Source organism: Triticum aestivum, chromosome 5B, assembly GCF_018294505.1.
Source record: "Triticum aestivum cultivar Chinese Spring chromosome 5B, IWGSC CS RefSeq v2.1, whole genome shotgun sequence".
Classification (NCBI taxonomy): domain Eukaryota; kingdom Viridiplantae; phylum Streptophyta; class Magnoliopsida; order Poales; family Poaceae; genus Triticum; species Triticum aestivum.
In genome coordinates this window covers 250,796,751-250,812,024 of record NC_057807.1, presented here as the reverse complement: position 1 = coordinate 250,812,024, position 15,274 = coordinate 250,796,751, and the positions used below count along the sequence as shown (strand labels likewise).

The window sequence follows — 15,274 nt, the reverse complement described above, 5'->3', positions numbered from 1 at the left end:
AATCCGACTATGAATTTTTAAGCTTGTCAAATATGATGCCCGAAATGACAAATTATGTTGTCGCGAGCATAAGAATTTTCTTCAGCAAGCATATCAAGTGCCGGCAAAAAAAAAACTTGAGCATCGCAAGGATCACAAATCCGACGTCAGATTTGTAGCAAAACATCATCGCCCACACCTTTTTACGATACAATCTGCTAAAGGAAATTGCCATACTCGCAACAACATTAATTGCCATCCCGGACCATCAGATTTGCTATGTTTGTTCATTACAAAGAGTTTAAAAAGAAACATCATCGCCCACGCCCTTTCAAGTGAAGTGCCACCGATTAGCAACACCGCATACTATGTGGAGCCACATAACTCGCAGCTGGTCGTAACACGTCTGTACTGAAAACTCGACTTCCCGGGTAGGAACCAACTAGTGATGCACCACCAACAGATTTTATACAGATCAGATGGATGCGCATCAAACCGCAAGGTCACACCTGTGGAAGATATCCTCATCTTTTTCCCGCTTTACCAAATCGCCAGAAACGACCCCAAATCTTCCTTTCAGGTCAGCCGAGCAAGCAAGAGGACAGGCCAAGAAACGAGAAAGAAAGGGAGGGAACAAGAGAAAATGGTGGACCATGGCTTTGCTGTGGCTGATGGGCCTGCCAGGTCTATTCTATCGTGGAGTCAATTCATGGCAAGATTTGGGGGAAATCTGGCCCGGATCTTGCTTTCCATGAGGCGGGATTTCCTTTGGTCATCACACTTGTTTTCTCCACCCACCTTTTCCCCACCCCATATCTCCCTGGAATCCTTTCTCATGTGCTTCGGGTGCATATAAACTCGACTCCACCCACACGCTCCTGGAAAGCCCCCTCTCTCTCTCTCATGCCAAGCGCACACACCTCCTGCCTTTCCTCTACCATTCTTGCTTTTTCCTAATAGCATCCTCCTCCATCACACAAAACACACGCTCTCTCTTTTTTTCTCCGATGGCGGTGGCGATCGCGGAGTCTCCGTTCCATGTCTTGGCCGTGGATGACAGCGTCCTTGACAGGAAGCTCATTGAGAGGCTCCTCAAGACATCTTCTTTCCAAGGTAGTATCAATCAATTTCATTTGCAGCATAGGAAGTTGTGTTCCTGCTGTGGCATGGCATCTGAGGCAGAGTCTCTTTGTTTCCGCAGTTACCACCGTGGATTCCGGGACCAAGGCTCTCGAGTTCTTGGGGCTCCATGGCGAGGACGCCTCCATTTCTTCTGTCCATGCAGACCAGCTGGTAAGAAGATGGATGGTTTATCATGTGCGCAGCCACACTACTAGTGCTCTGAAATTGTTCCTGATTGATTGATTATGGGTTTGGTCCTAAGCAGGACGTCGAGGTGAACGTGAACCTCATCATCACCGACTACTGCATGCCTGGGATGACAGGATACGATCTGCTCAAGAAGATCAAGGTACCCGCCTTTTTTATATAGTTTGATTTGGTCTGCTCAAGCCTGAAGAGCATGGTGGCTAATGGTCCTCCATCTGGCTTTTGTTGAATCAGGAGTCGTCGTCTTTCAAAGACATCCCGGTTGTGATCATGTCATCGGAGAACATACCTTCCAGAATCAACAGGTGAGCACGGTTACGGACCCAAAATCTTGTTTGTTTTGGAAACCAGATTGATTACTGATGATGCTGATTTAGAAACTTTATAGCTGAACCACCGTTAGAAAAGATTCAGATAGTCTCATCTGTCATTACTACATGTTTGATAGACCTTGGTCTAAATTTAGACACCAAGATCTCTTGGAATCCTTTATTGATTTGGGGTCACATGCCTTCTAATAAAGGAACAACCCCCACCCAGCTCACGTCGTGCTAATATTCTATCATGAAATATTTAGTGTCAAATAAATAGTGAAGATATGAAATGATACGGTTGTCGATCTTCTGAGTCGATTATCTCTATATAAAAAGGGTTATAGTCGCAGACAACTCACCACTGCCACTTGTCTATTTCTATCTGCGCATATGAAGTAAAAACCCAGATATATGGACACAAATAAAGCTGTAAAGAAATATATCAAAAGAAGTAGACGATCTTAGAATATAGTAGCAGGATCTTAGAATGAACTCTGACAATTGCTGTTTTGTTTGTTCTGAATCAGATGCCTGGAGGAAGGAGCAAATGAGTTCTTCCTGAAACCAGTACGGCTATCAGACATGAGCAAGCTCAAGCCCCACATAATGAAAAGCAGATGCAAAGAGCACTGCCACCAGGACGAAGACCTGCTAAGCAACAGCGAGACCAACCCCACAAACAACAGCAGCAGCAGCAGCGATACCATTACCATCAGCAGCAGTAACCCCACGGACAACAGCAGCGGCGATACCATCAGCAGCAGCAACCCCACGGATAACAGCAGCGGTGAGAGCAGCAACATCCACAAAAGAAAGGCGGCAGATGACGAAATTTTAACCAAGACAAGCAGACCAAACCACAGTTGTTAGCTGAAAAAAGATTATTTGACAGCCAATCTTTTTTCCTTTCTTGGTTCTTCATCTTAATCGGGTTTCTGACATCTGATTTGTATGTAAAACCTATGCTAGCTCTAGTAAACGGATACTGCTTGAATCCAGTGAGACCATGCTCGGTGTAACACGCCTGAAGTTCCAAATACCTTCAGGCCAATGAATCAGCATAGAGCTAACACGATTGTACAAACAGCTTGCTACACCTTTCATCCATGGAAACACATGCAGCCCTCAGAAAATACATCGGTATGTCACATGGTTCCCAGTAAGCTCACTGTCATATGTAACTTTAAGCACGGTTCCCTTGCCGAGGCCATAGTAGCGAGCAACAGGATCGGTCTCTAGCATGCGAGGGAGCTGAAAGATAAAAGCACCATTTTCAGCAAACCGTGGTTAAAAATAACTATATAACAACTTGATGAGGATTTTAAGAAATTGAAGGTTCATGCAAAAAGAAGCTACTAATAACGAATGCAGTTTGGCATTTTAGGCATGTGAAAAATCCAACAGGCAGACAAAAGGATAATGAGCTATGCCCACAGCGACTAAGACATTAATATACTTATCTTCAATTCTTTTATGGTAACAACACAATCAGTTAGTGTGTGGAAATACTAAATGTCTTAAACTGAGTAATACATCAAAGTTCTAGTTTAAACAAAACCAAATAAGAACACAAATAATATGGCAACCTCACAAAAAAATGTGGCAAATCAGAAAATTATCAGCATGATGTCTATGAGACGCAAGTGGTCAGGATGGTAACATGTATCAATGGTCTCCATCATCACATCCAAGCACAACAAGGGATTGTGATCTTCCTTCAGCCACATTCATGTTGCAAACACAATCAAGCACATACTAGGAACTAACATGCAGACCAATAGGCAACAGCCAGACCAGGCTGTTCTGTGAAGGAAATAGTGACATCCAGCACGATGTAACAAAAAAAATGCTACATAGTTCACATAGCAACTTGCAATATCGTTCCCGCTGGGGAAAAAACTTGCAACGCCGGCAAGACTGAAAAAATAACATCACTGTTCTAGCATGAAACACTTGACCCCACAAAAAATGGGGAAAATAGATGGTGATCGGTGATTTGCCGTTTGCAGATTCGCAATTGAAGATTTGACACTACAAAGAGAGAAGATGAGATACAATTTCCAACGTTTTATCCTCTTCCACCTCCAACTGACCTACTCCTCCTTTCCTCTAGCCCCATCCTTCATTCTTCAAGCCAGCTCCCAACATCACCCGCCCGATAGCCTGTTCAACCCCATTTTTGCCCAACTCATTACATAAAAAAGCTCTTAACTCATGTACCTTCTCTTCTTGTCATTCTCATCTTCAACTGGAGAGTTAACCAGCTGGCGAACCCGGCTTTGAATAGCCCTACAGCCTGCATATAGCATGACACATTGATCACGGAAATGCCCTGCCGCCTGCCGTATTAGTATTGACACGTTTGTCACTGAACAGCCTGCTGCCTGCTATATACTATGCCACATTGATCACCGTGGCTTAAGAAAGGACCAGGTCAGCCACAAGAGGTGAAAATGGAGGTACAATTGATGACATTGACATCATTTCATGACACAGCAGGAGACGCCCACAAAGTTGAGGCCAAGGTTTTTTTTTCAGAATATGATAGCGTTGGCTCCCTTTTTTTTTGAGGGCCTGGCTCCATAGTTAGTGAAGTTCCTTCCCAAGCTTGGGGGTCACGAACTTGGCAGGGAGTGTGGAGCCTCGTAACAAATAAGGGTAGGGGAAGCTGTTGGGCACCTTGGCATTCCAATGTACTCCATATGAAGGTTTGCCAGGTCCATGAACAAGTACACCGCCGCCTCTGTGCAGACTCCTGCTGTGGCAGCGGTGGGATTGTATAGCACTAGGAGAGTGGGGTTGAGGACAGAGTATGGAGGAGAATAATCCAATCAGGATTTGGAGATTCCAAGGTGGGGATTTGACACAGGGGATGAAAGAGAGATATCAAGCCCTCCTTGGTATTCAAGCATGGGGACAGGAGGGGAGCTACCTTAGGAGAAAATGTGGAGGTAGGGAAGAAGCAAAGCTAGGAGAGGACAAAGAGAAATATTGTATTCTTACATTCATATCTCGAGCAAAGGAAAAAGGAAGATAGAATAACACAGAGAAGGTGAAATTTTTCATCTATTTCTCTCTTCCCAGTGGAAAATCATCAATGCACTTGCAGATTTGAAAAACAGCAAATCCTCAGTCACCACTCTTTGGAGTGGCAAATCACTAATTTTTCCACATGGAAAATAGTTAATTAGTTCTGCGGACGTAGCGTGAGTTCCAGTAAATAATACTCAAAAACATGATCGTACAAGTCGCCAAAGTTTTAACTCTACTGGTAATATAGATAAACCATAAATCAAACAAGAAGATCAACTAAAAAATGCAAAGCACCAACTCAATGTTGCTAGAACATTTTGTAATACCCATTTGTGAAGAGAGACACCGTAGGCATATGACCCCTAGACTGTACGTGCAGACAGTTTTGTCACTCTTTGTTTTAACAATTAGAAAATATTTTCTCCATAATAGATATTGGTTCAACCTGGTAACTGTTCTCATCTGGCTAAAGAATCCAGAAAAAAAAAGAAACTGCATGTTCTTGAAAAAACAGAAATCTAGAAACTTTTAAAGCTTAGAGCTGGACCCAAATATTTCAATCTATGAGAACATATTTTAAATGTGCTTCCATCTTAAGAATTCTTGTTTGGCAATATAATTATAATAAATAAATGATATATACTTCTGACTCTCTAAAAAGAAACTTCTTGGATATTGCAACAATTTAGAATAAATATATTCAGTACTGTCACCTAATTCAGATTAGTAATCAGTAATAAATTATAGATAGACGTACCTGTGAATCCTGCACATTGTACTTCTTCAGGAGCCTGGCCTTTTCTTCTGCAGTCAACACTTCATGCTTTGGCTTCAGGGCATGCTTACTAATGTTAACCAGTAACTCATTGACCTTCAGTTGGAGGAGCACATCAGTTTGAATATAAAGTGTATAATGTAGAATATATAGATAATATATCATATATGTATAGTAAAGCATCAGCTGTACACGACTAAAGTGATGAAACTACAAATAGTCGTGAAACTACGAGTAAGTATTCAAGGTTTTTTTGCGAATAAGTATTCAAGGTTGAGAGCATAACTTGCAGAAACTTGTACACTGGATTCTGATTCAAACCAATAGAGTATGCTACACTACATCAAGCATTCAAGCATCAATATTGAATGCACAAAAATGTACATACAAATTAGTTGATGTGCTTTACTTAATGGCATGTCGTTTGTTTACATAATTTTAATTTCAACACAGTCAATGCTGTTGTTCATTTACAACAGTCAATGCTGTTGTTCATTTACATAATTTAAATTTCAACAAAGCCATGAATAATTATACAAAACTAACCTGAAAAATATCTACTTTAAATGTGAATTTCTCCTTAACAGACTCTTTAGCTCTAGGCATTATCTTTCCCTGCAATATCAAAATAAGTCTGGACAAGTTCTCTCCTTCAATCTGGTCATATATCTTCTGGATAGTTGCGATTCTGACAGGTTCTGGTCCGCAGAATAGAATTTTCACCTGATATAAGAGTTAAACCATAGTTAAATCTATATGATATGCAAAAAAAAAGGCTAATTTATGTTCGGGTGAACGAGCTCCGAGCACACGACTCCACCCTCGACTGCATTAACACTGGACGCCAACACCACCTCTGCCGTCGCCCTTTTATTTTCTCTCCTTATTTATCCCGCGTGTTTCTTTCCCTTTCCTGCAGAGCAGCGCCACCACAGTTACTTGCCGCCTCCTTCCGCTGCTCCGCATCCTCCTCTACTGTCGAGTCCCTCCCCGTTCACGCCGCCATTCTTGCTGGTGTCTGCGCTGGGAGTTGGTGAGGCGAGGGGCAGATCTGGGCTTTCTTTTCCCAGCAATTGCTGCTGACACCATGAGGTAGAGTGCTGTATATAGTTATTTTTGTGTTTATAGTCCCCCTTTTTAGTTGAATTTGTAGTGACTGAAAGCTTCGCGGAGGAGGGGGGTTGGAGGTGCCATTTTTAACAAGTTGAGAGTTTGTCTTCACTGGGTAAGAGATTGTGATTCATTCGGTTGATCATTTTGTGTGAGAGTTCAAAATTGATTCTCTCGTGGAGATTATACGAGTGAAAGCCCTTGGTTGAAACTTATTTCTTAGTTAGGTCAAAGTTGCCGATCACCAAATTGAAAGCCGATCTTTTTTCTTTTCTCCGGCTCAGGCGCTGACGACGGCAATGCCGCCACTCATGGCCCAAAGCTAGGGCCAGAATGTGGGGACATAGTGGGGTGTGTTCCGACAGCACAAGCTAGCTGCCGAAACTCAATGAACTATCACTAATTAGACCCCCACCCCCACCCCACACACACGTTATGTTGTTAGACTGTATAGTCTCTGTAGTTGTATACGTACATATACGTATGATGTAACTTGTACCCGTTTGTTATATATATGTGAGATAGGCCACCCCTAAAGGGTTGAGCCGGTTCCCCCAACTCTATTGTCTTACATGGTATCACGCTAGGTCAACACGCTTCCGCCCAAACCCTAAACCCCGCCGCCGTCTGTCTGTGCGCCGCCGCCGCCGTCCCTGAGATCGCGCCGCCGCTGCCCCAGCTATGTCGGGCTCCGCCGCCTCCGGCTCCACCATGGCTAGCTTCTTGCCGGCCTCTCTCGCGGCCCTCCTGTCCCGACCCATCGATGCCGCTGCGGTCTCCACCGCCCCGATCGAGATGAGGAGCCTCGGGTCCTTTTTCTCCTCGTCTCCGGGGCTCCCGATCGTGCCGTCTACCGCGGGCGCTCCCTCGTCCGAGACTCGCAGCGACGCGCCGCTCGCCCCGAGTGGGGGCCAGCCGCCGATCGCCCCGTCTCCCTCGTCCGCTTCCCGCAGCGATGTGCCGCTCGCCCCGTCTGGGGGCCAGCCGCCGATCGCCTCGACTGGTGGGGGCTCGGCCCTCACCCTGGTGGCGCCCCCGTCGGCCATGATGGCGGGGTTTGCTGCTGCGGGCTCGGCCTCTTCGTCATCTGTTCCTGCGGTCGCGACGGTGGCTGCAACCGCGGCCTCTGCCTCTACGGTGTATCCGCCTCCGGCAGTCTACTCCGCGGGCTCCTCGCCGCCGCCGTCGTTTCACTTTGGGAACCTCATCACCATCAAGCTGTCCGCAGACAACTACATCTTCTGGCGTGCGCAGGTTCTTCCGCTTCTCGGGAGTCATTATCTCCTGGGCTACGTCGACGGTTCTCTCCCCTGTCCCCCTGCGCTGGTGGATAGCGTGCACGGCCCGGTCTACAATCCGGCGCAACGTGTTTGGACAGGGCAGGACCAGGCGAACCTCTCCTCCATCCAGGGGTCGCTCACTCCGGCGGTTGCTGGACTTGTTGTCTTCGCCAAGACTTCTCATGAGGCATGGACCATCCTCGAGCGCTCGTTTGCAGCGCAGTCGCAGGCCCGTGTCTCCGCGCTTCGTCGTCAGCTTGGTGAGTGTCAAAAGCTGGATTCTACGGCCACCGAGTTCTACAACAAGGTCAAGGGCCTTGCCGACACGTTGGCCTCCATCGGCCAGCCCCTCACCGATTCCGAGTTTAACTCGTACATTGTCAATGGTCTCGATGAGGAGTACGACGCCTTGGTCGAGATCATGAACGAGCGGGGCAACTCGAACCCCATGATGGCGCATGAGGTCTTTTCCCGCCTCCTTCTCACGGAACAACGGGTCGAGTCACGCCGCTCCAGGGCCAGTGGGGGCTCCCTCTCGGCCAACGCCGCCACCAAGGGTGGCCGCCCTTCTTCCTCATCCAGGGCCTCTTCGGGGCTACCATCGCCGCCTGCATCGGCCCCCCCTCCTACCGCGACATTACCGGGGGTTGGTGGCAAGCGCGTATGTCAACTGTGTGGCATTGAGGGGCACTGGTCCTCTAAGTGCCACAAGCGCTTTCAGAAGAGCTTTCTGGGTCTTGGCAATGATGGCAAGGACACGCGCAATTTTGCGCGTCAGGTGGCCATGGCGGATCGCCCAGTGTCCACTAAGCAGCAGGGGCATACTCAGTCCTACTCTGTTGATCCTCACTGGTACATGGACTCTGGGGCCACGGAGCATCTGACGAGTGAGATGGGCAAGCTCCATACTCGCGAACCCTACCACGGCTCCGACAAAATCCACACTGCCAATGGAGCAGGTATGCATATATCTCATATTGGTCAAGCATCTCTTCTCACTAGGCATGCAAATAGGAGTCTTCAACTTCGCAATGTGCTTAGAGTTCCCTCTGTGACACGTAATCTTCTTTCTGTTCCTAAACTTACACGTGATAATAATGTGCTTTGTGAATTTCATCCTTTTGATCTTTTTATTAAGGATCGGGGCACGAGGGACATTCTTCTTAGCGGGCGGTTGTGCCAGGGACTCTATCGTCTGGAGCATCCTGCAGTCGCTCGCGTGTTCAGTGGAGTTCGGGTATCTCCGTCACAGTGGCATGCTCGTCTTGGTCACCCGGCCACACCTATCGTTCGTCATATTTTGCGTCGTCATGAGCTTCCTAGTGTGTCAAGTAATAAAGATGTAGCAGTGTGTGATGCTTGTCAGCAGGGGAAGAGTCATCAACTTCCTTTTTCGGAGTCTAGTCGTGAGGTGAAACATCATTTAGAACTTGTGTTTTCAGATGTATGGGGTCCTGCTCAGACTTCTGTCAGCGGTCATAATTATTATATCAGTTTCGTTGATGCTTATAGTCGTTTTACCTGGCTTTATCTTATTAAACGCAAATCTGATGTGTTTGATATTGTTGTTCAGTTTCAAAAACATGTTGAACGTCTTCTCAAGCACAAAATTGTTCATGTTCAGTCCGATTGGGGGGGCGAATATCGCAACCTCGACTCCTTCTTTCAGTCGCTTGGGATAGCTCATCGTTTAGCATGTCCACATACACATCAACAGAATGGTTCTGTCGAACGTAAGCATCGTCACATTGTTGAAACTGGTCTTACTCTTTTGGCCCATGCATCAGTTCCGTTTCGATTCTGGAGTGATGCTCTCACCACTGCATGTTTTCTCATAAACCGTACTCCCACTCGTGTCTTGAATATGAAGACTCCCGTTGAGGTTCTCCTTAATGAACAACCTGATTATACCTTTTTTTAAGGTCTTTGGGTGCGCTTGCTGGCCACATCTCCGCCCGTACAACAAGCGCAAGCTTGAGTTTCGCTCCAAAAAGTGTGTTTTTCTGGGCTATAGCTCTCTTCATAAAGGGTACAAATGTCTTCATGTTCCCACCAATCGTGTCTACATATCCCGGGATGTCGTGTTTGATGAGCATGTTTTTCCATTTGCCAAGCTTCCTGTGTCCACTGTTGAACCACCCTCCTTGCATTCATCCTCTGTTGCTGCTGACCAATTTGATGATATTGCATACTCTCCTATATTGTTGCCTAACCATGGTGCAGGCACTGGACGTGGGGCGCGCTTGGAAATTCTGGAGGCGCCAGTGGCTCACGACGATCATGGTGAGTTGCATGGCCTCGGCCCCCGTGCCCATGCACGTCCGGTCGATCTTCCCGCGACGCATGCTTCTACGCCCATGGACTCTGGGCCGGCCTCGCCGCTTCGGCCTGTCGCGACTACCGCACCAGAGGAGTCTGGGCCGGTCTCGCCTAGGCTGGTTTCCTCGCCATGCAGCCCGGTGGCCCCGTCGGCCTCGACACACCCGGCTCCTGAGCCGGCCTCGGTGCCATGCAGCCCGGTGGCCCCGTCGGCCTCGGCGCCCCTGGCCTCGCTGCGTTGCTCGCCGCCCTTGGTGCCTCTGGCTTCTGAGCCGGCCTCGCCACCTTGCTCGGTCACGCCGGCCTCGTCGCTTCCTCGGCCTTCCTCGCCGGTTACGCCTGGGCCAAGCTCACCGGTCTCCGGTGTGCCCTCACCGGCGCTCTCCGAGGTCTCTCCGTCGTCAGCCGAGCTGTCCTCGCCATCGTCGCCATCATCACCAGAGTCCTCTCCGGCTCCTGTACCTACTGTGCTCCCTCGGCGACCACATACACGGAGTCGCAGTGGCATCTTTCAGCCTAAACAGCGACATGATGGGACTATTGCTTGGTTGGCTGCCTGTATGGCTGCTGCTCGTGCGGATCCTTCCTCTGAACCGCGCACGTATCAGGCTGCTTTGAGTCTACCTCATTGGCGAGAGGCTATGGAGCAGGAGTATCATGCTCTCCTTCGTAACAAGACATGGACTCTTGTTCCGCCACCACCCCGTGTTAATGTCATTGACTCCAAATGGGTTTTCAAAGTGAAGAAGCATTCAGATGGTTCTATTGAGCGCTACAAGGCGCGGCTGGTTGCTCGAGGTTTTCGGCAGCGTTATGGTCTTGATTATGAAGACACCTTCAGTCCAGTGGTTAAACCTACTACTATCAGGCTTCTTCTCTCTCTTGCAGTTACTCGGGGTTGGTCTCTTCGTCAGCTGGATGTGCAGAATGCTTTTCTCCATGGTGTTCTCGAAGAGGAGGTATATATGCGGCAGCCTCCAGGGTTCTCTGATCCCGATCGTCCTGATTATCTATGTCGGCTTACTAAAGCACTCTATGGTCTGAAGCAAGCTCCTCGTGCTTGGCATGCTCGTCTTGCGACGGCCCTTCGTGCTCATGGTTTTGCATCCTCAGCTGCTGACTCCTCGTTGTTTCTTCTTCAGAGGCCTGCAGTTACCATGTATCTGCTTGTTTATGTGGATGATATTATCCTTGTCAGTTCCTCTCAGTCGGCTGCTGATGCTCTTGTTCGGTCTCTTGGTGCTGATTTTGCGGTCAAAGATCTTGGGCGGCTTCACTACTTTCTAGGAGTTGAGGTTGCTTCTGTGTCCAGTGGTCTGATTATGACGCAAAAGAAGTACTCCTTGGATTTGTTACAGCGAGCTGGGATGCTTAAGTGCAAACCGACTACTACACCTATGTCTGCTACTGACAGGATTACTGCTGTTGCTGGTGATCTCATGTCTTCTGCTGATGCGACACAGTACAGGAGTATTGTTGGTGGTTTGCAGTACCTGACTATCACACGTCCTGACATCTCTTTTGCAGTTAACAGAGTATGTCAGTATCTTCAGGCACCTCGTGATACTCATTGGTCTGCAGTGAAGCGCATCTTGCGCTACATTCGTTTCACGTTGTCCTATGGTTTGCACATTCGACCGAATCCCTCTGGGGTCATCTCGGCGTATTCTGATGCGGATTGGGCTGGCAGTCCAGATGACAGGCGATCCACGGGGGGCTATGCTGTGTTCTTTGGTTCTACTTTGATCGCCTGGAGTGCTCGGAAACAGGCTACTGTTTCACGTAGCAGTACTGAAGCTGAGTATAAGGCTGTGGCTAATGCAACTGCAGAAATTATCTGGATACAGTCTTTGCTTCAGGAGTTGGGAATATCTCAGTCACAGTCCCCTATTCTTTGGTGTGATAACATCGGTGCTACATACCTATCTGCTAATCCGGTATTCCATGCCCGAACGAAACACATTGAAGTGGACTATCATTTTGTACGGGAACGGGTATCTCAGAAGCAACTACAGATCAAGCTTATCTCTTCCAAGGATCAACTTGCGGACATCTTCACCAAGCCATTACCTCTTCCACAGTTTGAGACTTGTAGGCGCAATCTTACCCTTCTAGATTCTTTAGGAAGTGGCTAAGATTGAGGGAGGGTGTTAGACTGTATAGTCTCTGTAGTTGTATACGTACATATACGTATGATGTAACTTGTACCCATTTGTTATATATATGTGAGATAGGCCACCCCTAGAGGGTTGAGCCGGTTCCCCCAACTCTATTGTCTTACATATGTAAGCATTGAACTTCAGTACATACATACTAAATTGAGCCATCCATTTGCAGAGTGATGTTTAGATAGAGGGAGTATATTAGTATCAAGAAGGTATCAATTGCACCCGTTTTGTAGAGTGATGATAACCGTAAACAGTCTGAACCACAAGAACAACAATCTGCTACTACTATTGGAAACCTAGTAACATCATCATGCACCTGACACAAGTCGAAAAAAGTTGAGGTGGCGCCGGAAGGATGAGGAGGACACCGCGTCGAATAAAGTTGCCTAGGCTTCCTCCACACCACGACGAAGATCTCCATGACGGCGTCAAGAAGCTGATGGCCTCATCTTCTCACCATCCGGCCGGGACGGTGAGATAAGGTCTTCTTTTCCTCTCCGACGGTTGCTGTTTTTTGCAGTGGTGTCGGAGGCTGGGACAAGATGGATTTCCTGATGCGGGATTGATGGTACGACGGCTGCGGATCTAGCGCTCTTTCCCGACTACGTCGATGGGATGCGGCGGATTCGGGTCCAGGTTAGCATGGGGATGTTCCCCGGTCGACGTGCCACAGGGACATGTGCCTTGCTGCTTGCAGCAGGCCTGTTCATCGACTCAGAAAGCCATTATGGCGATGGTGTTTCCCTGGATTGGGCTATGGTGGAGATTGTGCTTCTTCTCCGGCGAGCGCCTCGGCGGCGTTGGATATTGGCTGCAATTGTTAGCTTCGGTGTGTGCAGGGATCCTTATGGACCTTGTATTTTTCCATGTCTTGGCATCCTCTCTGCATAGTTTTCAGGACGTCTGTCAACTCCTAGTTTCTCTAGATGTTGCCGCGTGTGTTTGTACATGTACTTTGATTGTTGATTAATGATATGCGCGGTTTAATAAAAAAAAAGTCAATGAAGAAAGGTGAGCAAAACACTGAAATCCTCTCTTTGTTCCTCCTATATTTCTCAAATTCGCAATGCTTCGTCTATCCCAGCCCAATTGGACTCTAGCGCGCTAACGAGCAATGATGCTGTAAGATGGTCCTTAATTGCTAGTACTATTGACGATGAATATGGATGCACATAGCCGGGGAAGGAGCAGTAAACTCACCTTGTCGGAGTGGTCGGAGGCGAGGAAGGTGGAAAAGGTGAGGCGCTCGATCTCGGGCTCCGGTGCCCACCACGCGCGGAACTCCGGGAGCGTGCGGGCGAGCTCGGACTCCGGCACGCTGTATCCGCGGTCCCGCAGCATCTCGAGCGCCGTGCGCCGCGCCAGGAACAGGCGGTGGCTCTCCTGGCTCGCGCGGCCGCCGCGGTCGACCATCGACGACATCCAGCCGACGACCTCGGGGACGTCATCGAACGAGGGTTCCATCACGAGGGCGGGGGCTTCGAAGGCGACGGCGGCGGCGGTGGCGGCACCGTTGGGCGTGCTGTCCGCCGCGTTCAGCTAGGATGGCAACTGCGGGGAGCGCATCAACTATTCCACCAACTCCCTCGGTCCGGGTTTAGTAGACCCTCTTATTTTGGGTTAAAATTTGACCTGTAAATTTAGCTAATAGTCCCCCTTTCCTAATACTCCTTCCATTTCTAAATATAAGTCTTTTTTAGACATTTCAATAAATGACTATGTACGGAGCAAAATGAGTGAATTCATATTCTAAAATATGTCTATATACATTCGTATGTAGTAGTTCATTTGAAATGTCTAAAAGGACTTATATTTAGGAACGGAGGGAGTATAAGACCTTTTATAGCGATTTTAAAATATGAACTACATATATACTAAAATGAGTGAGTGTACATACTGAAGTATGTCTAGATACATACGAATTAAGAAAATGCTAAAAGGTCTTATATTACGGAACGAATGGAGTGAAATATAATAGTAATTTATACTGTACAACATCACAAAAATTAGACCGTGGGAAATCTCTTTTGAACTATAAATAAAGTTATATACTTTTGTGGGGTATACTTTATATTTTACTAGTAGTCATATAAATAGTCAAAAGTCTAGCCCAAATATGAGGGGACCTAATAAATTCGGACGAGGAGAGTAACGGTGACACAAGGGTAAGACAAAAGGAAAAATATCGAAGTATATACAAAATAAAATTGGATAAATAATCTAATTCTCTAAGGTTTTAGTGTTTTAAACTCACTTGAACAAACATGAACTAGTTCATCAAATGCCTGCTTAAATCTCTAAACAAGATCTTTTTTGTAAGAAGAAAAATAAAATGTTGACCCATATATCAATTGATGCACATAGTCCTAATAGCTTATAATACTTCTTTCCCAAACCATATAACAGAGCTGCACGTTGTTAATAGATTTTTTTAGGCAAACACACGCTTTATTAATTCTTAATGTGAATGTTTACAGGTACTATGACTCGATGATATAGGCACAACCCTAATCGGTGAGATTTGTCCCGGTGTTCATGAATTGAAGGTGGATTCAAGTAGGAACACGAAGAACACGAGGGGAAAACATGAAGAAATCAAAGGGGAAAACACTCTATTGTAGTGGTGGAGCTAGCGAGGGATAGTTGAGGGGGCAAAGGGTGAAATATAATTTTCTGTAGGGGCCAAACACTATATTTCTATCAATTTGTGACACCCAAAACAATGTTTGTTCACAAAAGATATATGGGTTGGGGTGGGGGGCATGACCCCTGTAGAACACACATAGCTCAACTAGTGCTTTATTGGACAAGATTCACACCAATTACTCATCAAATCACACGCAATACAAGGGATGCATTAGATCCAAGAACAACAAGGGAAATAAAGATACAAGGTAGTTCATCCAAATCTCTAGGAGAGATGGGTCTTTAATTCCATAGAGGAATCTTCCCTTAAGGGCCTTGGCA

General features: G+C 47.0%; 2 protein-coding genes across 4 annotated transcripts; one reads left to right on the top strand and one right to left on the bottom strand.

The window, feature by feature from the left end:
• The first annotated feature begins 811 nt into the window (after positions 1–811).
• On the top strand, positions 812–2,620 carry LOC123111217 (two-component response regulator ORR9). Of its 2 annotated transcripts, none has more exons than XM_044531962.1 (5): positions 812–1,092; positions 1,181–1,272; positions 1,367–1,450; positions 1,543–1,613; positions 2,150–2,620. In XM_044531962.1, exons 1-5 carry the CDS (start codon positions 987–989, stop codon positions 2,490–2,492), a joined length of 696 nt encoding a protein of 231 aa, XP_044387897.1. In that variant the 5' UTR covers positions 812–986; the 3' UTR covers positions 2,493–2,620. The 2 variants fall into 2 exon arrangements, with proteins under 2 accessions (XP_044387897.1, XP_044387896.1); XM_044531961.1 differs by having other exon boundaries at positions 1,364–1,450.
• Positions 2,045–13,900, bottom strand: LOC123111219 (DNA-directed RNA polymerases IV and V subunit 5B). 2 transcript variants are annotated; one of them, XM_044531963.1, is made up of 4 exons: positions 13,508–13,895; positions 5,977–6,153; positions 5,413–5,526; positions 2,045–2,873 (listed from the first exon to the last, which is right to left on the bottom strand). In XM_044531963.1, exons 1-4 carry the CDS (start codon positions 13,769–13,771, stop codon positions 2,748–2,750), a joined length of 681 nt encoding a protein of 226 aa, XP_044387898.1. In that variant the 5' UTR covers positions 13,772–13,895; the 3' UTR covers positions 2,045–2,747. The 2 variants fall into 2 exon arrangements, with proteins under 2 accessions (XP_044387898.1, XP_044387899.1); XM_044531964.1 differs by lacking the exon at positions 2,045–2,873 and adding an exon at positions 3,458–3,918 and having other exon boundaries at positions 13,508–13,900.
• Between the last annotated feature and the right edge of the window lie 1,374 nt (positions 13,901–15,274).

Excerpts from the sequence above, each read along its gene's own strand:
- LOC123111217 (XM_044531961.1), top strand. The coding sequence starts at position 987 with ATGGCGGTGGCGATCGCGGAGTCTCCGTTCCATGTCTTGGCCGTGGAT. Across the intron at positions 1,093-1,180 it reads CAAGACATCTTCTTTCCAAG|TTACCACCGTGGATTCCGGG; the intron begins GTAGTATCAATC and ends TTGTTTCCGCAG. Across the intron at positions 1,451-1,542 it reads ATCTGCTCAAGAAGATCAAG|GAGTCGTCGTCTTTCAAAGA; the intron begins GTACCCGCCTTT and ends TTGTTGAATCAG.
- LOC123111219 (XM_044531963.1), bottom strand. The coding sequence starts at position 13,771 with ATGGAACCCTCGTTCGATGACGTCCCCGAGGTCGTCGGCTGGATGTCG. Across the intron at positions 6,154-13,507 it reads CCTCCGACCACTCCGACAAG|GTGAAAATTCTATTCTGCGG; the intron begins GTGAGTTTACTG and ends CTCTTATATCAG. Across the intron at positions 5,527-5,976 it reads TTAAAGTAGATATTTTTCAG|GTCAATGAGTTACTGGTTAA; the intron begins GTTAGTTTTGTA and ends CTCCAACTGAAG.